We start from the raw sequence: 22,513 nt of genomic DNA on the forward strand, positions 1-22,513 counted from the left end.
GTAATCTCGTGTAAAAAAGGTAGCTCTTTAGTTTTCCAGAAAAAATTATTAGTTCATAATTTATAAAGTTATTGTAAACAAGTATGTACTTCAAATATATATCGTATACCATACTGTGATCTTGAGAAGAGATGCACTCACTATGTAGTCATCGTTTATATGAAAATAAAATCTAATAGAATAATTTCTTGTAAATTTATTTCACATAAATGCACTTGAATATATTTAATTACATTTTTCATATAAACACTTACTAAACTTGATAACGATATACATGATACAGTAAATGAAGAGAGAAAGTTTGAAACATCAGTCTTACTTCGATATTATGTCTGTTCTATGCCTTGACAATATGAATAAAGAAGACTGAATGAATATCATCATTTCAAACGGCGCTTTTATTTCAAAAATATTTATGCACACAAATTAATTTATGCAGGACAAAATAAACTGTTTATTTACAAAACATTACGTAATTAGCAGTGGCGGATCCAGAAATTTTCATATAGGGGGGGGGGGGGGGGCATTGACTGCCTAAGAGAGGGCCCTTTGCAGTCATGCTTCAGTGAAAAAATTTGGAACAAAAATATCATTTTGGATAAACCAATACAGAAAATCACAACAGGAGAGAAACAAACAATTTATCGTATTTTATCAGTGAAATTCGAATTATTCCCGTCCACAATCTTTCAAAACATTTGAATAGTTTAGATTGGGTCTTTTGTTCTGAGCCTATGTATGTTACACTCAAAATGTTTATACTTTGTAGTGACCACTTTCATTTACCAGTAGTGGAACATTGTTACTGTCTACGGACAAAGGCACATATATATATCTAAAGGACATAATGTTCATATACAGAAAAACAAATTCGAAATGTAAAATTGCAGCTCTTGCAAAGTATTATCTCTTTAAGTATGTATCAAGGAACCATCGCTGATAATTTCTTTCGTTCTTGTATTACACAATAAAAAGTATACATTTACAAAATGTTTTGAAATCTCATGACTTGTCTTTTAGAACATCAGGTCAACTACGTTGTTGATTTCAAAGTGTTTCCGCTGATTGGTTGAAAATAAGTATTACGTAGATCTCCAGGTATCGTCATATAATGATTGTAATCGTCCTGGTCTTGTGGTGTGCTATAAACATGCATCTCCACTCTATTTGGTAGCATTCCATTATAAACTCTGAAGGTAATAAACATTATAAATACAAATTACTTGATATGTATAATGCTATGTCATATTTGTTGTATTCTCTTTAAAAAAATCAAAAAAATTAAGATTACTGTGAAGTCGGCTATAAGGAGCCAAACAAAAAATTGAGTATCCGAGAAAACAAGTAGGTTTACAATTATTGTTACCACAATCCCGTTCTCTTTTCATTGAATGTGACCTACCAAATTAGATTTATCATCGGGTTTGTACTTAAATTAGCAACATGACGGATTCCACATGTGGAGCAAGATCTGCTTACCCTTCTGGAGCACCTGAAAAAAACCCAGTTTTTGGTGAGGTCTCGTGTTGTTCAGTCTTTAGTTTTCTGTGTTGTGTTTTGTGTAGTGTTGTTTTGTCTTTTTTGTCGTTTTTTGTTTTATGCCATGGCCTTGTCAGTTTGTTTTCGGGTTACGAGTTTGAATGAACCTTTGGTATTTTTTGCCTCTCTTTTACAGTACTAAAACGGCATTGCCTGTGCAGACATTAATTGTTGAATGCGCATCTGGAAAATTGAAATGAGTACTGCTCATGATATTAGATTAAAAAATAAGAATAGTGTGCTCAATCATGATTATACTTATGTCAAAAACTACATAATGATTCGGTGGTAAATGTATTGGTTGCTTCATTCGTTTATTCATTGTCATGTTAACCATTTCTACTGAGTAAATCAGATAGTTATAAAAATAAATTATATAGCGGGAGCTGAAAAGGGAAGATATCGGAAGTGTTTACGGTATTCTGTCAACCGCCATGAAAAGGCACATAATACTGTTCACAATTATAAAGTTTAACTTACATCTCATCACCTTCAAGTGTTATTCAACGGCTTTAAGTAGGTTTAGAAAACATTTGCCCTGGCGGGAAAAATCGGATGTATAAGCCAAGGTTGTTCCAGATGAAGCAATACTCCTTGAAATCGGTAGTACTATGATTGTTTAAGCTTGATATTATGGTACACACAATAGTAGGCCATATTGTAGTTCTAACGTATCTATGTGTGATATATACAGCTTTACAAATAAACACTGAAAGTCATTTTCAGAAGATGAAAATCTCAATGTCTTCCTTTTCTACAATATTTCAGTATAGGCAGACTACTTAGTTGAGCACATTTTTTGGACAATCTGTCATAAGCAATTCTACCACATTTTCAATATGATGCAACTATCCACCAGATACCAACTGACGTATATGTATAAGCATTATAGGCCACCGTAAGGTATTCACGGCCTTGTTATTTCTATGTTATAAATATTAGCTATATAAATATATTGAAATATTTGCTTTCATGTAAACAGTTCTACCAATTTAGACAGAACAACAATTAGATAACTTGTTATAAGAATTATTTACAAATCTTATTGAGAAAAATGTTCATTTGGGCATGTGCATTCATATAAAAATAAGAAAATTTGGTATAATTGCCAATGAAAAAGAAGTAAACAACTATAGGTCACCATATGGCAGTCAACAATGAGAAAAAGCCATACCGCATAGTGTGTTATAAAAGGCCCTGAAATGACACATGTAAAACAATTCAGCCGAGAAAATTAATGGCCTGATTTATGAAAAAAAAATGAACGAAAAACAAATATGTTATACAGCAATTGACGACAACCCCTGAATTACAGGCTTCTTACTTGGGAGAGTCACATACAGGATGTGGCTGGTTTTTAAACATTTTTGCGGGCGGCCAACCCACCCCTAACCTTTGACAGTGGTGTAACAGCACACCATATGAACAATCTATAAAAAGCAGTTGAAAAGAGATCGGATCGATATAAAGCAGAAATATAAGTAACAAAACCACAGATGTACGTGTACATCTTAGTGTTGCTGCATCAATTATTTCTCAAATTAATGCACTATCTGATTAGAATCTCAAACAAGTAAACTTATATAATGAAAATTAGAATTAAAATACTAAGCCATCTTATATATCGTTATGAATTGCTTTTGTAATAGAGCACACAATACAATCAAAGATTCAGGCCATTTTTTTAAATTTTGCCAAATATCTACAAGTATGCGCCTGTGAAACCTTAATTGTCCAAGTATTTTCTTCTGGGCTTGTCAGTAATCATAAAGCCCGCGTTTTGCCAACCTTGCTTTAACGTTTTAAATCTTGACGTTCTCCAAAAACTAGAATAAACATGTACTTTCTTTTTAATTTGACCTGTTGATACTATTTGTAATGCTTTTTTGTTATTTAATGTTAACATGGATCTTGTCTATATACCAGCTTTGATTATTTGGTATTTAATTACTACAAATTTTCACTTCTTCGTACTATGAACATCAAAATTATTTCATTTTTCCTTAGAAGCTGTTCTTGGACCTGTACAGGAAGTTTTATCTAGCACTAATTGTATATTTTTATTGTTGATATTCACCCCATATGTACCAAGTGTTAGATTAGTTTTATTGATATTAAAGAAATTTCTTGGTATTCCTAAACGGAAGATTTTATACACACAGAAGAAGAAGTATACTTAACAACAAAATTATTTTCATTTACCTGTGTATAATATGACGCAGGTTTATTCAAAAGTGATGATTTTCTATAAATTGTTTGAAATTTCACAGTGATATCATACTTTAACTTTGTTTAAACCTGTTTATTTACTTTTGACTTTAATTATTTATCCCTTGTAATTTTTTATTAACTGTGTATTTGCATTCAGGTGTCACAGGTCAAATTTATTCGTTCATTGTGTGTTAATTTACGTTTTTTGATTGAGTTAAGCCTTCCAATTGATATTTTATAGTGTGTTTTTCTATGTTGTGATGTTATACTATTGTTTCAGAAAAGGGAGAAGGTTTGGTACCATTAAAACGTTTAATCCCGCTGTAAATGTTTGCACCTGTCCTAAGTCAGAAATCTGATTACAGTAGTTGTCGTCTGTTTATGTAGATCATACGTGTTTCTCGTTTTTATATAGATTAGACCGTTGGTTTTTCCGTTTGAATGGTTTTACACTAGTAATTTTTTGGGGCCCTTTATAGCTTGCTGTTCGGTGTGAGCCAAACCTCCGTGTTGTAGGCCGTACCTTGACCTATAACGGTTTACTTTTATAAATTGTAATTTGGATGTAGAGTTGTCTCATTGGCACTCATACCACATCTTCTTATATCTATGTAAGATACAAAAATTCCAGCTGCGTCTGTTCTTATTATATTAACAACCTACCTGTCACGATTCTGCTGTCCAAGATTACCTGAAACAAAACATATACAAGTGTATTTCTTTTTACTCTGAACTCTAATATACTTTGTTTTTGCATAATTATAATAAAGGAGGACACAATATATATATAGATATAAATGCAAAACAATAGTATTGTCGTTCACATTCTAATTCTGATATTAAAGTAAGTGTGATGATATGAATTTGAGAAAACAGCAGTTAATGTTACAAATCAAGGTAAAAACCAAAACGGCATGAACTCCTAAAGGAGCGGGACCGGATGTATCGTCAGGGTGAGCGTCTCCTGTTATGCATGCAATACCCGTAATATATATCCACACAAAATCAAAATGTCAATAAAGAAAAGACATTGGGAGAATTTAATTGTATTGTCCCAGAAAAGTAATAGTTAAAATAAAGCAGTTGCAAGGTATTTTACCGCTGATAAAATGAACGAAGAATGATGAACGATCCGATATTATGTGATACCTAACTAACTTATCTAACTTATCGATGTAATTTAGAGGAGTAACATAACGGATGTCATATGTGGAGCGGGGTCTGCTCACCTTTTTGGAGAACCTGAGATCATCCACAATTTTGTGTTGTGTTAGTACTCCATTAGTTTTCAGTGTATTTCTTATGAATGTGTTAGTCTTTGTGTTGTTTTTCATTTTTAGCTTGGGCGTTGTCGTTGTCTGTTTTCTTTTATTAATGAGTTTTGATCTTCTATTGCATCTTTCGCCTCTTCTTGAAGGATGCACACTTCATTACAAAATGCAAACAAGGGACTTATGCATTTTTTTTCCAATATACAATTTGAAAGATATTGATTGCAGTTGTTGTTTTGATATAAATATTATAGTATTTATGACAGTGTTTTACCTGTAGAATCATACTGGCTAGAAATTGCTGTCTGTTGTGATACATATTTTCTGCTAAAACAAATGATAAAATAAAAACACCTGAATATGTATTCAAAACATTAACGGTACCAATTTTACGGCACCAAATGCGTATTTCAGTAGATAATGTCCTTCAGTGATGCTAGAGGACAGTTAATGTAACACCTTATATTTTAGATTGAAATATTTAACATATTAAATAACATCCAACCAATGAAACATCATTATGAAAGCACCCTATCTCTTAAAGACCTGAATAGAAAAACACATTAAATATATGCCACTGCTGGTGGAGGTTTCCTCCCCAAGGGTATTACCAGCCCAGTAGTCAGCATGTCTGTGTTGACATGAACTATCATTGATATGGTCATACTTATAAATTGACTGTCTACAAAACTTTGAATTTTTCGAACTACTAAGGATTTTCTACCAAAGGAATGAATTACCTATGCTTTATTTGACAAAACCTTTCGAAAATTCAGGTCCTCAATGCTCTTCAACCTTGTATTATATTTGGCCTTTTTGTATCTTCACTGATGAGTCTTTCATATACAAAACGTACATTTGGCGTACAAACGTTAAATCATGGTATATATGATGAGTTTATTTATATAATATGATTTAAATTCAGTACGCCGGGCACGCGTTTCATCTTCTTAGGAGTCACCAGCTGTGTTCGAATCTAAACAGTTTGACTGTAAACGTAATAATGAAGAGTTTAAGAACATCAACTTCCAAAAGATCCAAATACTGTCAGTCTCCTTAGTTTTCTATGTAGCACTTTTTTTTAAATGTCTCGCTTTTCGTCGTTTTCGTTTGTTTGCTTTTGGGTAGTCAGTTTTATCTCCATCTCATGAGTTTTTAATGTATCTTTGGTATCACCGACCTCTTTTTTTAAAGTTATATATAATTGTATGTTATATATTTTTCTAACGCTGATATCCTTTTCTCCACAAGCAATTAAGTAGTACCGTTTAACCCAAAAAAACACAGAAAAAAGGAGTGAGATTACAATTTCTGAAATTAGACACTCTGCATCGAAAAAAGTTATGTATATTTATGTTTATCTTGAAGATGATAGATCAACAGTTCAATCAGTTATATCATACATGCAAGTAATCAACATGCAAACGTAAACAATTTTTTGAATATCTTTACTTACTTTGTATTTTCTCTCTTTTTGCCTTGACTAAGTTTACAGCCTTGAACAAATAAAAACCATATCTTATTGAACATAAATCATATGTTTACTAATACTGACTACACTTCTCAAAAATTTGATTTGATTTTAATTTATATAAAAAAAAGTCATGAGGTTATTGCTTTTCAGACTATTGAAAACGAAAGATCAAGGATGTCAACATAAGGGAAATAAAACAAAGAAAAATATCAGACTTTTATTGTACTTTAGTTTTTAATTAAAACGATTATATTCACTTATTATAAACAGAAGCATGTGTATATATTTGGTCATTGAAAATATTTCTCTTTATACCAGTATCAATTGAACTTGCAAAATAGTACACGTGCCAATGTAAATGTTATACCAGTTGGTATGAAATCATTCTTTGAAGAGTCTTAAAAACAAAATGTAACGAATGAACAGAGATAAGCAATAGTTCCGCTATTTTTTAGTCAAAATAACTGTTCGAAAGATATTTTATAATGTTCGGAGAGTAAAAACACTATAACTATGGTTATATTATAACACCACCAAAACATTTCCCTTAGATAAGTCCAACAAGAACATGTACATACAAACCGATCAGAGAATTTCGCTGGAAACTTAAAACTATAGATCAGCATGAATGCAACCCTTTGGGAATATTTGTTTTAATAAGGAACCATACCATTTCTGTTACAAAGTATTGCAATGATTAATATGAAGAGCAGCAATAATGCAACCAGTCCTATCACGACGTACATAATAACATTCTGTTCTTCTTCATCTAAAAGTAAATAATACGTTTATAGATCTGTATATTACTAGTTTTAGGCTTTAACGGCCATTTTTATCTTAACGTCAATTGAAAAGTCTGAATCTAAAAATATTGATCAGAGTTGTAATATTGTTCAGATGAGAAATTAACGTCAAGTTACACTAAATGGGCTATGTTACTGATTTTGGTAAAATTTTGCATACAACTTTTGTTATGAGAAACGATAACTGAAAATCGAAAAAAAATGTGTTTAACTCTTTTGTTATCTGATTTATAAGTGATTGAATTTCAAAAAAGGCGAACACATTCTGTAGAATGCACATAAAATCGACGTAAAATGTTCTTATATTTATCTTAACTTATCAAATCTCCTTGTTCAAATCCATTTTTTTTCTTTAACAACTATATGTTGTTGATTCATAATTTTTTGTTTTGATGATGTAAAATAATAATAGGCTAAAAGTTGAATACCGATTTAAAAGACCAAAAAGATGTCTGGAATCAGAAATGCCCGTAACCAAAAAAAAAATCAATTCGGTGTATTTCCCATGTTTCATCAAATATTTTCATGATATTTGTTTGGCGCATTTCGAATTGAATACATAAAACACTTGAATATATATTTTCCGAGAAAAAACATCACTATCATACAACATACCATTAATTGTCAACTGCAAACACACTGATTGAGGTACTTTGTTATTGAACAGATGACTAACATCACAACAAAGATTTTGTCCACTTTTGTCAGACGATGGTACCAAGTTCAGTGTACCAGATACTGTATAACTTCTGTCAATAACATCATATGACTGTACAACAATAAGTTCGTTTGTGTAATGTCGGTCTTGGATTCTCATGGAAATGGTCGGAGCAGGATATCCATTCATTGAAGAACAACTCCATGTTCCTGAAGATCCAGAGACCAAGTTGGTAGGTCCGGTCAGTGTAGGAACTTTTGGTGCAACTTAAATGACAGGAAAATGAAAATATATAGTATCTTTACATATACAATATTACCAGATAATGTATAAAATAACTTTTTAAAATAGTTATCAGTTCTGATTATGAATACACTAACCTGATCTAACAAACCCAAAGCCGGGTAAAGAATTTAGGAACCAATAGTTATTCACTTTCAGATCTAATAGACTGATTAAGAAAACAAATCATTCTAACACACAAACCTCGTGAATTACATGAACTTCAAAAGGACCGTGTTCACCGACAGAGTAAGCGTCTACTGTTATGTATACATCATCTGCCATGGAATCCACACTTAGTCAAAATGTTACAATCAGAAATAAAACACAATCGGTATAATAACATATTTTAAAAGGGACTATTCTGGCATCCATAAATCTAATAATGCTACAACATGTCGTACTGACTTAAGACACGAATTCGTGATCCAGGGCGTACAACTTGTGTAGTGCTTATTTCAGCCGTTTTTCCTCACAACTCTGTTGCAACAATTTTTTGTGTGTAAGAAACACAAAGGAGTCCATATAGAGTGATAATGCGCGAGCGTAGCGTATCAATTGAGATATGTTAACGCCATACGATTAGAAAGAGGATATTTCAAAGCCGATAATTAAAAAACCGTTGATTGTAAAGTTAAAATCATCACGTGTGTCATATATAGATTATATTTTTTAAGTCGTCCATCTGTGTCAATATCGAAGAAAAGCTCAAGATATTAGACAGACCTTCATGTTACGGTTGTATTCATCATCCCAAGTACACTCAGATGTTTGAGATGCAAGCACGCATTGAAATATGGGTTCTTGGGTGACATCATCAATATATCTAAAAGCGAAAAGAAATTTAGCTTTTATTTTTGTCTTTGACTTTAAAGAAAAAAATAAAATATGAAATGCGATTAGGAGAAACAATTGCAATTCAAAACTTACCTCAGTCATGAGTTTAATAAAATGTGTTTAAGTTGCTAAGAGTGAACCTGTAGCGGTATTGCTATTTGTAGTAAATACAATTTTAGCAATAACAACCAATTTAGTTTGTTCAGTAAACGTACATTTGTTAACATCGTCTGAAATGCTCGAAGATTATACGTACAATATAATTCAATGTATGTTGTCGATGAAAGTGGCTTCTGTAAAACGCCGTTGTTCGCCTGACATTTAAACACTTCAAGGTGGTCTTCCAAACCAGCAGTAAAAGTAAGAGCTGTTGTTATCATTCCGCTGACTGACGATGAAGTTATACCAGTGGTGATGACATTGTCATCTCTCAGCCAATTAACTGTTGGTAAAGGATTTCCTCCTGTAGAACTGCATGATAATGTTACAGTATCTCCTAAATCATAGAGGTGTGATCCTGTGATTTGTGGTTGACCTGGAGGGTTGTTTGAAGCTATTAACGAAAAAAAGAAATTTGTATTACAGATGTACATATCAATACTATATTTTGACATTGCACAAGTCATGTCTTCTTTGACTGTCCGTGGCGTTAAAAGACTAAATCCCTGGGATGTGTTTTAGTTGATTTTAGTCTCTGGTGCACGATTTTTTATTATTAATTGTTTTTGGCTTTAACTAGCTTTTAGTAACTGCAAGTACTCTCAAATTGTACTTTCGTGTTCATTTGACATGTTGACACAATTTGTAATGCATTTTTGTTACTCAATGTTTACTTATTTTGTGTTATATCTCGTCTCACTATTTTTAATTTGTACAATCTTGCATAAGTATTTAGCATGACGATAAATTTTCACTTCTGTTCTCGTACTATGAACAACAAATTTATTTATTTTGTAAAAAACATTTCCGTACTCCTAACAACAAAATTAGTATATTCAAATTTACCGTTGTACGTTATTTTATTTAACTCAATTTTGTCCCAGGTTATAGTTGTCTTTTTGATATTGTTTTTCATCTCCCCGTTTTTTTATTTAATATTGTGTTTATATTGTGTTATAGATCAAATTTATTCGTTCAGTGTATGTTTACTTGTTTTTTGTTAAAATGTCTTTTTGATTGAGTTAAGCCATTTCAATTGATTTTTATAGTGTGTCTCTCTATGTTGTTATGTTACACTACTTTTGCAGGTTAGGGTGAAGGTTGGCGCCTGGTAAAAAGTTTAAACCCGCTGCATTTGTTTGCACCTGTCCTAAGTCAGGAATCTGTTGTTCGGTGGTTGTCGTTTGTTGATGTGGTTCATAAAAGGTTTCTCGTTTCTCGTTTTTTGACCTATAACTGTTTACTTTTTACATTGTGACTTGGATGGAGAGTTGTCTCATTGGCACTCATACCACATCTTCTTATTTCTATGTGATATAGGAAACTTTTATGTTAAAATTGATATGTATACAATACTACGCAGTTGTGTGATAAGGTATCGTAGCTCTAATTATATAGTTTTATAAATGATTTTGGTCTACAAACGTCATTTCTTAAAGTTATGTAGAAAAGCAGGTAAAAACAGATAAGCTGTTGTTTAATTTCTACGAACATGAGAAGGAAATACGTTCAACAGCAACATGAGCAAATGGCGTGCAAAGAAAAGGTATGTTTAGGCCACGTTTTGCCCATGAATTACAAAATCAAAAAGTACAATAAATCTAACAAATTACACCAATCAGATGTTCATGAGGCTCTCCTTTGTCGGTAATCATTATTTATATTTTTGAACTTTGTTTTATATATTAGCAATAGGGACTCCAACTTTAATCAAGTGTAAAACAGCAAAAACTGTTAAAATAGCCTTTTTTGAGATCTTGTCATCAATATTTAGAAATGAGTAAAAGCTTTATCCAAAAAGATATTTTACACCAAATTGTATTTAACAAGAAAGTTTATGTGTGTAAAATATATTTTTGGGTAAAGCTGTTACTGAAATATATATTTTTACTAACACCTATGTATAAAATGGACGTTTTAGATCAAGTATGGTAATATCGAAATGTTTATGACGTCATAGTAACATTACAAATGACCTTTTTTCACTAAAGTGGTGTCCAGTTTAGCATAAAATTTAAAGGCTTCAATAGATTTACTATTTCTGCCACTGCAGGGGTTAAATAATGGCTTTTATCACACCTCCTTCTTTCCCCTGGGAATGAATCAAATGATATGTAGGCTGTATGTTAATTGGTCAGTAACAAAACACAAACAAGGTTCCACAGATAGGCCACACCAATTTGATTTGTAGTTCTTCGGACAAAAGCTCCAAAAAATATTGGACGAGCGAGCGAAATTTTTTTGATTGCATTTTTTTTCTTGAAAATGAGTTTTTATGAGGCGGGTGCTCTTCAAGTGAAGCAAGCGGTATATTTTTTTTTTAAATTGTGCGATTTAGAATTTATGTACATGTTAAAACTGGGTTACTTCATAGAAAAAGGAGAAGAAACATGCTCTAATGCATATAATTTGATGGATTGGCGCATGAACCATACCCAACTTTCTTGTCTCGCTGGGGTTTAGTTAATTTATAAATATTTTCGTCAAATAAGCTTTGTCTGCGTGAATTTTCATTAAAATTCATACATGTGTATATTTTAAGGAAGCATAGCAGATGCAGTTTAACAAGAGGAATTATGCACAGGCACTTGTCTCAGAAAACAAATTTCCTATATACCTTAATATAACACGTTATTAAGGTATATAAGGGAAAAAATTCTGAAACAAGTGCCTGTGGAATTATGTCAGTTAGGTAAATGATATATGTTGAATAAAATTTAAATATGTGTACTTGTATGTACCAAAAAAAAGGCCCCTGCAAAATATTAAATATTTTTTTATATAGTTGTTTTCATTATATCTATAAATGGTAGTGATTGTTTATTGGCTCCTTGATGTCCACTTTGAACTATTTATCCATAAAATGGATCCCGTTTTTTGACCTTTTATTTACAATTCGATTTATCACACGTGCGTTTGAATCGAACGGAGCAATATATGCACAAGAAAAAAGGTCTATGTGAAAAAAAAAAATTTCATGGAGAAACAAAATTTGGAGCGACATGCGGCCCAAAAATTTGCGGAAGCGGTTATTTTTTTTTATTTATTGAAAAGTCAATTTCTCCAAAACAGGAGCGGGAAAATCCAAAGAACTATTAATCAAATTGGTGTGGCCTTAAATATGTTGTGATAATATTGATATGCTGATACCTATAGCAGGCTTTTACTATTCTCAGGAAAGATATACTTAAGATTAGTTGAAATTTCTGAAAGTGCAAAAAATTATAAGACACACAGACAACCACTACCAAGATACTGAATTAATTGTGACGTAATTTTTCAAAAAATATATTACACAACAACTGCAATGGCGAATCCAGGGGAGGGGGGTCCGGGTGTTGGACCCCCTCCTTTTGTTTTGTAAATCAATGCATTTGAATGAGGACATATAGTTGGAACCCCCCCCCCCCTTTATCCTGTGTTGGGAACTCCCCTTTCAAAATTTGCTGGGTCCGCCCCTGAACTGTCCTTTCAATAGGTAACATTTTAATTCTTTTTTTTTCACCTTTCATTTCAAATTCAATTTTGCGATATTATGAATGTTACAGTTATTATTTCCAAATGGCCTCATTGACAGTAATATTGACAAGCGTGAGCATATGTTTAATCGATTTTTTTTTTAGATTTCATTAGAAAACATTGTAAACGAATCAGATGTAATCATTGAAATTTTGTCAACATACATTCTTTCACAAGAAACTAATGTATATAAAATATGCACAGCTATGAATGCTTGTCTAAAGACGTGACAATACATACGATTAAGTGTAAGATAAGTTGTCTTTATTAGTGGTCTCTGGAGGAATCCATTAGCTGCCTGACATTCAAATACCTCTAGATCATCATCAGCAGTTGTTGCAAAATTCAATGTTGTTGTTGTTACATTACCACTAGTAGATGTATTACTACCAGACGACATTACAATATCATCTCTCAACCAAATTACTGATGGTGGTGGATTTCCTCCAGAAGAACTGCATGAAAGAGTTACAGGTTTTCCTGTCTGAAATTCTAATGATCTACTGGTTTCAGGTTCACCTGGAGCCCTCCTAATGGATGCTAAAATATCAATGCTTCCGGTAAGAACTTTAAATGAACAATGTAGCTTTTCATTTAAACGTGTAGACGCAATGATTAGTTTGAAGCACTAATATAACAAATAGATGACTTTCAAGAACTATTACATTATAAACGAAAGAAACAAAATATAGTGACAAACAATTATCAATGATCAATGAACACACAGGCTTATGGTCAAGCAACGGATATTCCCTTTAAAACGGTACACAGGCAAATTTTGCTCACGTGAATTTCAATTTAAATTTTTCAAGTGAATTTCACGTGAAAAAATATTTATGATGTCCAAGTTGAAAAATATTTTCCCAAACTTATAACTTTTGTTAATAGCTAATACCTTGTACTAAATATATTATATTTTCCTTTGAAAACCTTCACTTTCTTAAAAAGTTCTATATTCACATGAAATTCACGTGAAAATTTTCAAGTTTGATTCCCGCGAAAAATTTTACATTAAATTAACTTGAAAAATTTCACGTTTAAAACAGTTTCACAATAAATTAACATATAAACTCAATAAATGTGAAATTAAGTGAACAAAATTTGCATGTGTAAGTATTTCTTCCTCTTAAAGTTACAGTCTTCGTCAAACAAATAATACATATGAAAATAAGGATATATGTTTATGATTGTCAATGGGATAAGTCAAAGACCAAAGCAGAAAGAAGTTAAATAAATGCAACAGTAGTATACCGCTCTTAACAAACACCGATCCAATTACGCTCAAAATTTCGGTTGTACTAAGTCGACAACATTGTGTTTTATAGACTGTTGTTTGTCTTTTGGTCGTTTTTCGATTTTTGCTGTGACGTTTTCAGTTTGTCTTCGACTTCGACTTCGGTTTGAATACCCGTTTTGAATCTTCCGCCTCAGTTATTTTATATTTCTTTCTTTAACTTCAGTTAGAAGTTATAAACTAATTATTTCAAATAAGATTCACTAGTAAGATGTATTTCTCATATGGCATAAATCAATATTTCTTGTCTAACCCTAAGAGATTACCAAAGTGTAATTAATGCAGTTGGTATATTGAAATGTAATATCCTTAAACACATGACTCGAAGTTTTTAGCTATAGCTTTTCTTATAAAGCGTTGACATTTTATATCACACACAAAAGATATCAGTAAAATTTGACAAAATGTACATTCCACACAAAAAATTGACATAAGAAACATAGAGTGCAGAGTTCGATTAACTAGATATGCAAGTAATATTAAATATCTGCTACAACAACATTAAATTTTCACATTTTGTTTTTCGTCGCATGTTCTCAGTTTCAAAACCAATGGATAGACAATAAAACACTTACTTTTTTGTGTTTTTTTTTAACCCAAGTACATGACTATGCGAAAATTCAATATAGAAGTAAGAACAGTTTACCTTCTAGAACTTTAAGTATGACAGGTTCACTCATAAATGTACGTTTCCCATTATTTGCTCTGCATTTATAAATACCCTCATCGTTTTCTGTAATGCTATATATATTCAAATTAGGGTTTGTTGCAGAATTTATTACTTGTCTCTTAGCATTATTTGTCTGCTGAGCTATTACTTCAACCTTGACTCCATTAACGGATGTTTTTGTCCAGTCCCATTCAATAGCTAGTGGCGTGCCGCTTATTGCACATAGTATGGTAACTATAGAGTCTCCTTCTATAGAGGAATGTGTTTTCAATGAAGCTGTTACATTAAGATCACCTGTAATCGAAATGAACATAATTTTAATTTGTCTGGATACCTGTACATGTATAAGATTGTTGTATAAATTTTGAAATGCACACGCATCATTTCGCCTGATGCGCGTTCTATCTAAGAAATTAACGTTATTGGATTAAATTGAGTATGAAGCCTGATTAAATTATAGCATGTATGAAAGAAAAGACCATTGGAATGAAAGAAAAAAATCGATGTTGTGCCGAATCTTGAGTAGACAAACATTAGTACGTTTAATATGCTAACATTTTATGAATATCAAACTATTAAATTTTCAGAGAATGATAATATCAATGATATTGTATACCAGCAAATGAGTTCTGACTACTAGCCTGATAATATTAATGGGAACGAAATGACCACAAGCATTTGCTTCAACCATTCGGTTGCACTAAGTCATCAAAGATGCCAAGTTTTGATTTTAGTACGATAGTCGCGTGTTTCGTCTACACAAGAATCGTCAGCAGCGATCAAACCAATACAGTCTAAGGACGCCACCATGATTTATTAGAGCGTTATTGAATATTTTTTGTTACTAAGGACCAACGATATGTTTGATCATATGTTGCCTGATTGTGACAGCACTGAATGCGACCATCACAGAAGTTAACTTGCTATATGTAACTACTGAAAGTTCAAGAGCAACCACTTACATCTGTGTTTCTCAAACTTGTGGTTTCTGTGCAGTGTTTTGCAGATTGTTGTTTGTAATTTTGTTGTTTCTTTTTTTTTATTCGACATGCATTTACTAAATATCCCTACATTCAAGTATATGATATTACTTTTTGTGTTTATTGGCTTTTTATTTCATATATTATGGCTGTGCATAATATATGTTTAACTTCGGTACAGTCATGATTTATAACAAACCTTTCTTAAATTGTCTATTTATGAATTTAGAAATCATTAAGAAACTAAGGTTTCAACTCCTTCAGACACAGTTGACCTTCGATGGATTTGGCTATTGTTTTAGATCCATTTTGGTAATTAATACAGCTATTCAACTGTCTTGGTTCTTAAACATCCTTTGCGTTCAAATATACGGCTTAGGGGGTTCCTGTTGAAGTTAAATCCAGAAAAGAGCTTCCGACGCATGAAATTTATAAAGTGTTGTTTAAATTTTTCACCATTTTTCAGAATTGAGATTAGTTTTTTCCATTACAATAACTTAAGTCCCATACACAGAGTTTACATTAAACTGTTTTAGCTGCTTTAGAAGCATGCATTTTGGCTTTAATTTTCCAAAACGCGGTGTTATGTATTTGCTTTCTTTGATGTCTGTGTCCTAACATATTTGATGGCTTATATTGTCCATAAGAACAACGCTGGTAATTTTTGTAATATATTTTGCTTTGAATCTTAGTAGGAACATAATCAAAAGTTCAAATCAGCCAAGAATTACTCTCAATGTTCCACCTTTTTCCTGTAATCAAAATATGAAGCCAAGATATATTAACATATACTTACTTATGAATCTAAGAGCACAATATGTACTCGAACTTTTTCCAGCAGCATTTGAAGCAATACATGCATAGTTTCCACTATCGGATGATTGGAAGTTCAGTACTGTTAAGGAAGGAGTCTGAGTGTTACCACCAGAATATTTGGCAGTATTGCCTGTGCTTAATGTTTGTTCTCGCTCAGAACCAGCTTGTATGAAATACCAATTAATGAATGTGGCTGCTGGTTCTCCAACGACAGTACATGTGATTAACTGAGATTGTCCCTGGAGGACATCAGCATCAGTTGGAGAAATACCAACAGCCAGTAAACCTGAAAAGATTTTAGACAATATCCATTATCTAAATGACGAAAATATAACCACTACAGGCAAAAACTATACTATTAATTCATCGAACTAAAATCTCCGTAGAGAGGATTTACCATTTAGAATTAATGAATGATAGTTACAAAAAGGTGTCAGAGAGAAAAGTGAAAATATGAATTTATCAAAATGAGGTTTATTTTACAAACAAACAAAATAATGGACCCTGAAATTTAATGGTTGTCATTTGTACCAGTATTTATCTATCTTTTATTGTTTTGAGTTTAGGTTGAGCCGTTGGTTTTCTCTTTTGGATTGTATGTCGTTTGAAGGTCTTTTGTGTATTGCTGTTCGTAGTGGGGTTTGCTCGTTGTTATGGGCCGTGCAGTGTCTTGTGGTTGTTGATTTCTGTGTCATTTGGTTTTTGGTGGATGATTTTTTCATTGGCAGTCATACTACATTTTTTAATTTCATTTAAAAAATCATTCAAGTATGCTATCAAAAACTGAAAATTCTATATACTGTTCGGTGTGTTGATCCAAGACACTTCCGAATTAATTTTCAATTTTTGTAATGTACTACGTGCAACAAATTTAAATGTTTATGATAGAACAACAATGAACAACGTTGTGTTTTTTTCTTTGTTATTGATATTTGTATATGACTGTAATTTTAAATAAATTATGTAATTTTACAAAGCGTTCATATGTTTTAAGAATTTACATTTGGATAATCCAGTTTTATAGTCAATATAGAACTATATTCAGATTAAACCTGTACCAACTTTTCAAACTCATTGGTAATTTGTAAGGTTTATTTTAGCACGTGGTATAGAGTAATCGTGAGAAAAAAAAATGCACGACGAGCATCAAAGGACAATCAAAATTCATAAGTAAAAAGAGAAACCAACAACACCAATGCAAAATATAAAAAAAATGGCGAAATGAACAACAGTCTGCAATACATTTCAAGCAGACAGATAACTAATGTTCAGCAACACAAAACCCTTCAAACACCGGGGATGATCGCATATGTTCCCTAGGTGTTAGTATATTGTTCTCCAAGTGTGCATACGGCTTATATATAAATAAGAAGATGTGGTATGATTGCCAATGAGACAACTGTCCACAAGAGACCAAATGACAAAAAAATAACAACTATAGGTCACAGTACGGCCTTCAACAAGTAGCAAAGCCCATACCGCATAGTCATCTATGAAAGGCCCCTTCATTTATGATAGCATTTCTGAAATCTTATCACTGGCTTTTAGTATGAGTTATATATATTTAAATTTATCTTATCATGAATGATATGATCTGCCACATTAGTAAAACATTTTTTTTTCAATTATCTATTAGCTGTATATATTTTAAATAATCAGTATTACCACATCAACTTTTTATTCAAAATTAGAGCTCATTTACTTTGTCAGCTACACCTAACTAGAACTGACCTCCATTGACAATAAGCCTTGATCGTGTCTGGAATTTTAATCCTATACCAATTGTCGCCTGACAGAAATAATCCTGTTCGTCCTCCTCCACAATATTGTTGATAGTTAAATTCGTAGCATTAGGATACATTGCAATGCTGTATTTGCTTCCAGTAGATATTGTTGTTGTTGTACCACCAGTGATTGAACTCTTTGACCACGACCATGCTGTAGCCTGGGTTCCAGTTATAGTACACTGTATGGTGTATGAGGCATCTCCGTAAACAGCAGTCCCATCTAAGGGATTAACTTTTATTGAAATCTGACCTACAAAATAAACAACACGTGTAAAATGAAAATAACACTGTAGAATTCCATGTTTCCGAATCATTTTTCAGGTTTTATCTTCATCAGGAATGTGTTAACCCAAAACTTTGAAAGCCAAAGATGCATATGTACCTGAACACGTAAAGAACAATATTATTAAACGGAACTGAAAAGTTATAGCCAAATACATGTACTTCCATTACATAATGACATTAAACTTATACAAAATGTAAATATAAAAGCATCATCGAAGTATGCAGCATTATAGATTGTCACTAGATGTGCATGTACCTTTAAGTTCATTACTGCCAAACTTCCCATCTGTCAACAAGTCAAGTCTATTCAAATTGCATACATACAATATATAACGTTCATGTTGTGTTTATTTTTGTCTTAAAAAACATTCGTTATGCACCATACACTATTCCTATGCACCATAAACTATAAAACCATAAACTATACACCATTATACCATAATCGTTTTATACTGCGGGTTTACACATTTCAAGAGCTGTAAGTAAAATTTGAAAAAGGCATATGTAGCACTGTGATTAGTAGATGTTGTATATAAGCAGTATAACTAAATTGTAAAAAGAGAGAAACAATAATATATGGTGTGGCTAAAATATACAATAACAATGTTGTTAATATTAACACATTTGTAATATTTATATAAGCATGATGGGTAAAATTACAATCAATCGAATTAAGAAGATTCACTTTGATTTCACGACTGTCATACAAGTGAGAGGTTTGGCGCTATAAAACCAGGTTCAATCCACCATTTTCTACATAAGAAAATACCTGTACCAAGTCAGGAATATGACATGTCTTGTCTATTGGTTTGATATGTTTGTGCTTTTGATTTTGCCATTTGATTAGGGACTTTCCGGTTTGAATTTTCCTCGGAGTTCAGAATTTTTTGTGATTTAACTTTTGTTTGTGTATATAAAAAATGAGATCTTACCTCCGTTTTGTAATCGCACCTTTGGTATAGCTAAAATATTCGATTATTTGATATTATATGTTCTTTAAATACAACTATAAATCATGTAAACATAGAATTGACACTGTATACAAGACTTTAAAATATTCAATAGAAATTATACGCTTTCTTCGCATTAATTTTTGGATACCTTACATTATAATGAAACATCAAATGAATATTTTTGATTAAGATGCCTAATAAATAACCTCAAGTGAAGTCATCAAAATAAATGAATCGATTAGTGTAATGAACCATTTGTTCATTTACCTTTAATAGCAAGACAATATTTGTGAAATTTAAAAGATATCAAGTATTAAATACAAACATTTTTACCTTTTTATTAAATATAAATTTGAATTTCTTTCGATTATTGACGGAGATATGCGTTATTTAAATTTGTATTCTATTAGTTTTAAAGTTACTAGTGATTCTAAAGCATATGTTTTCTTTGTTTACGTGAAATTATTTCAGTGTGTGATTATACTTGTATTGTTATCATACAGTTAAATGCATACAATAGTCCGTCCGACAAATATAAAATTTAATGACCCTGTACATAGAAAAATAGATTTAAAGTTGGCATTCTTTTCGATTTGTGGATACCGAAAAATTAAAAAGGAGGTGTACTCCCTGTAGGAACAGGATTGGTCACCTATTGGTGTACCTGACCCACCTCCCCTGTCAAAGGATCATCCTGGTGAAGATCCAACGTTTAAAATTACAGTTGTTGATTTCACTGAAGCGTTACATGTACGACAAAGTGGAAACTGGGGATCACAGGTGAACTCATATCTATTTACTTGCGCCTCAACAGAGCTGTTTATATATATATTTTTTTTTTGGGGGGGAGGGGTATTATATTGTCTCACACCATCAGTTATAAAATATTTTTTGTCGTTATTGTCAAATTATAGTGGCATGGGTTGATAACACCAGAAATCGTTTAAGATATAGCACTGTAAATTCAGATATTATCGCTTGCACTTAACTTATATTTTTCTTCTTTTTTTTTGTCTCTTTGGTGTTCAGACTACAGTGCATACATACGTTATAATCTATAAGTAAAACACATGTGACGTTTTTATTATGCGACTGCGAATTATTAATGATATAAAAGTCTTCGATGTCAATACACCTTATCGCTATGTAGTCCAATCCGAAAAAAACATTCACTTATACAACTTTCTGTTTGAGTCAAGTCTTGCAAAAACAAAGGTTATCAGTAATGAGCTAAGAAAGGCAAACGTTTTGATAGCAAACATTTTGAAAAACTGTTATAGATTATGATCTACTTTTTTAAAAAAACAAGTCAAAGTAATAAAAATGCTTTGTTTGAAGTGTTTACGATGGTTTAAACATTTCTCTTTGAAAAATTTTAGGCATAGTACATTGTTTAAAAGGGTCCCAAATAGCTTCAACTGGATGAAAAAGTTGTGTAATTTTAGAACTTATCCGGATTTGAATAAATAGCGATAAGGTGTATAAACAGTAAAATGATACTTTCTTGGTATTACTTTTGAGAACGTTTAATATGCAAATGTGTTTTAATTAATTACATCTAAATGTTTGTTTTAAACAATGATTGGTATCATTGTTGGCACGTGGAAAAGTTGAAATTGTAGGCCGTAAAATAATGATCAGTACAAAATTGTCCTTTTATATTTGAAGGCTAGATATGTGGGGAGGCGCGTATGAAACATGTTGGAAAGGATGGCATTTATACTGTATTGGTCAAAAATGTAATTATTTAGATTCGGTATACTCAATTTTTATTTGTAAATAAGTACATACCATGTATCAAGATCAAGTACAAAACTTTAATCAAAACCAAGAATTCCATTTTTACTTCATAAGGAAGTATATTCCACATAACATTATATTTGAAAGTCTAGATTTTAATATTTAAATTCTAATCGACAATGCGTATCGGGTTCACCAATTCAATGACAGTTTGAACAAAAAATTTAAATACCACTCTTTCGCGACACAACAACACTATTAACCGTAATTATACACCCAGTAATTGATTGGGGTCTATTTTGCGTTCATCATATCAACCGTCCTTTCGGTCGTCTATTTAGTATTTCCGTAGCATTTTTCTCAAGTACCACTAACAGTATGACAACATCTTTGGTCAGCAGCTAGGCACTGATGTGTCGTTGCGTGTGAACACTTTTCGGATCTGTCATTCGCCTACTTCATGATAGATTATAAATATTTTATTAGCAAAAAATATCGGGAAAAGGAGTAAAAATTTAGATCGTCTTCTGATTACAATTTATAATGATGCAAATATTGCAATACATTATTACATAATTCAAAACAAACACATGTGCGGTTTATATTAGGTGTCATATAAATAAACGAGATAGAGAGGGTAAAGTGAATAAAGTGTCCTCTATACCGATGACCAGCGATTATCTATATATTGTATATATAGAAATGTCTCTTCAAAAGACCAACCAATTTTTATATTTTTATATGTACCGGATTGTCTAGAACAGGCAATACTACTCATATATCAGTGAAATTGAAATAATGCATCCCATTGTTCCAGTCCACCATCTTTCCAATCGTTTGGACTATGATTTTTGTACTGAGCCAATGTAAGTGTCCAATAAAAAAGTTTTGTTTTCTGAGTGACAAAAACTTTTATTTACCAGTAAACGATGAAAGACAAGTATGTATATTGATATATATACATGTGAAGGACATAATGGAAATACAATGAATATAGATAGACAATTACAAACTTAAAATTCTATCTCTTGCTGACATAAATCCCTTTGCATATGAATTTAAGAACCTTCGCTGATAACTAAATTCTTTACTGTATCACGCAATACAATATCTGAAATCTCATGGTTTAGAACTACGTTGTTGATTTAAGAGTTTCCAGTTATTGGTGGAAGGTGAGTATAGGCTGCAGGTATCGTCATATGATGACTGTAATCATTGTCTTGTGGCGTGGTATA

The 22,513-nt window shown here is 31.9% G+C and overlaps 1 protein-coding gene across 3 annotated transcripts; it reads right to left on the minus strand.

Annotated features, from left to right (window-relative positions):
• Positions 1 to 371: 371 nt before the first annotated feature.
• Positions 372 to 21,423, minus strand: LOC127717573 (hemicentin-1-like). 3 transcript variants are annotated; one of them, XM_052223269.1, is made up of 13 exons: positions 21,330 to 21,423; positions 19,518 to 19,547; positions 18,245 to 18,550; positions 16,494 to 16,799; positions 14,694 to 15,011; positions 12,994 to 13,293; positions 9,332 to 9,628; positions 7,914 to 8,222; positions 7,166 to 7,264; positions 6,478 to 6,517; positions 5,296 to 5,345; positions 4,414 to 4,441; positions 372 to 1,190 (listed from the first exon to the last, which is right to left on the minus strand). In XM_052223269.1, exons 1-13 carry the CDS (start codon positions 21,406 to 21,408, stop codon positions 1,034 to 1,036), a joined length of 2,319 nt encoding a protein of 772 aa, XP_052079229.1. In that variant the 5' UTR covers positions 21,409 to 21,423; the 3' UTR covers positions 372 to 1,033. The 3 variants fall into 3 exon arrangements, with proteins under 3 accessions (XP_052079229.1, XP_052079228.1, XP_052079230.1); XM_052223268.1 differs by having other exon boundaries at positions 5,296 to 5,348; XM_052223270.1 differs by lacking the exons at positions 19,518 to 19,547; positions 21,330 to 21,423 and adding an exon at positions 18,842 to 18,999 and having other exon boundaries at positions 5,296 to 5,348.
• Between the last annotated feature and the right edge of the window lie 1,090 nt (positions 21,424 to 22,513).

The sequence above is a fragment of the Mytilus californianus genome, unplaced genomic scaffold (genome assembly GCF_021869535.1).
Source record: "Mytilus californianus isolate M0D057914Y unplaced genomic scaffold, xbMytCali1.0.p SCAF_10, whole genome shotgun sequence".
Taxonomy (NCBI): Eukaryota; Metazoa; Mollusca; class Bivalvia; order Mytilida; family Mytilidae; genus Mytilus; species Mytilus californianus.

Coding starts and splice junctions, on each gene's coding strand:
- LOC127717573 (XM_052223268.1), bottom strand. CDS start 21,408: ATGTGGAATATACTTCCTTATGAAGTAAAAATGGAATTCTTGGTTTTG. Junction 18,551..19,517: donor GGTGCGATTACAAAACGGAG/GTAAGATCTCAT, acceptor TTTATTTTGTAG/GTCAGATTTCAATAAAAGTT. Junction 15,012..16,493: donor TTGTGCTCTTAGATTCATAA/GTAAGTATATGT, acceptor TTTCGATTACAG/GTGATCTTAATGTAACAGCT.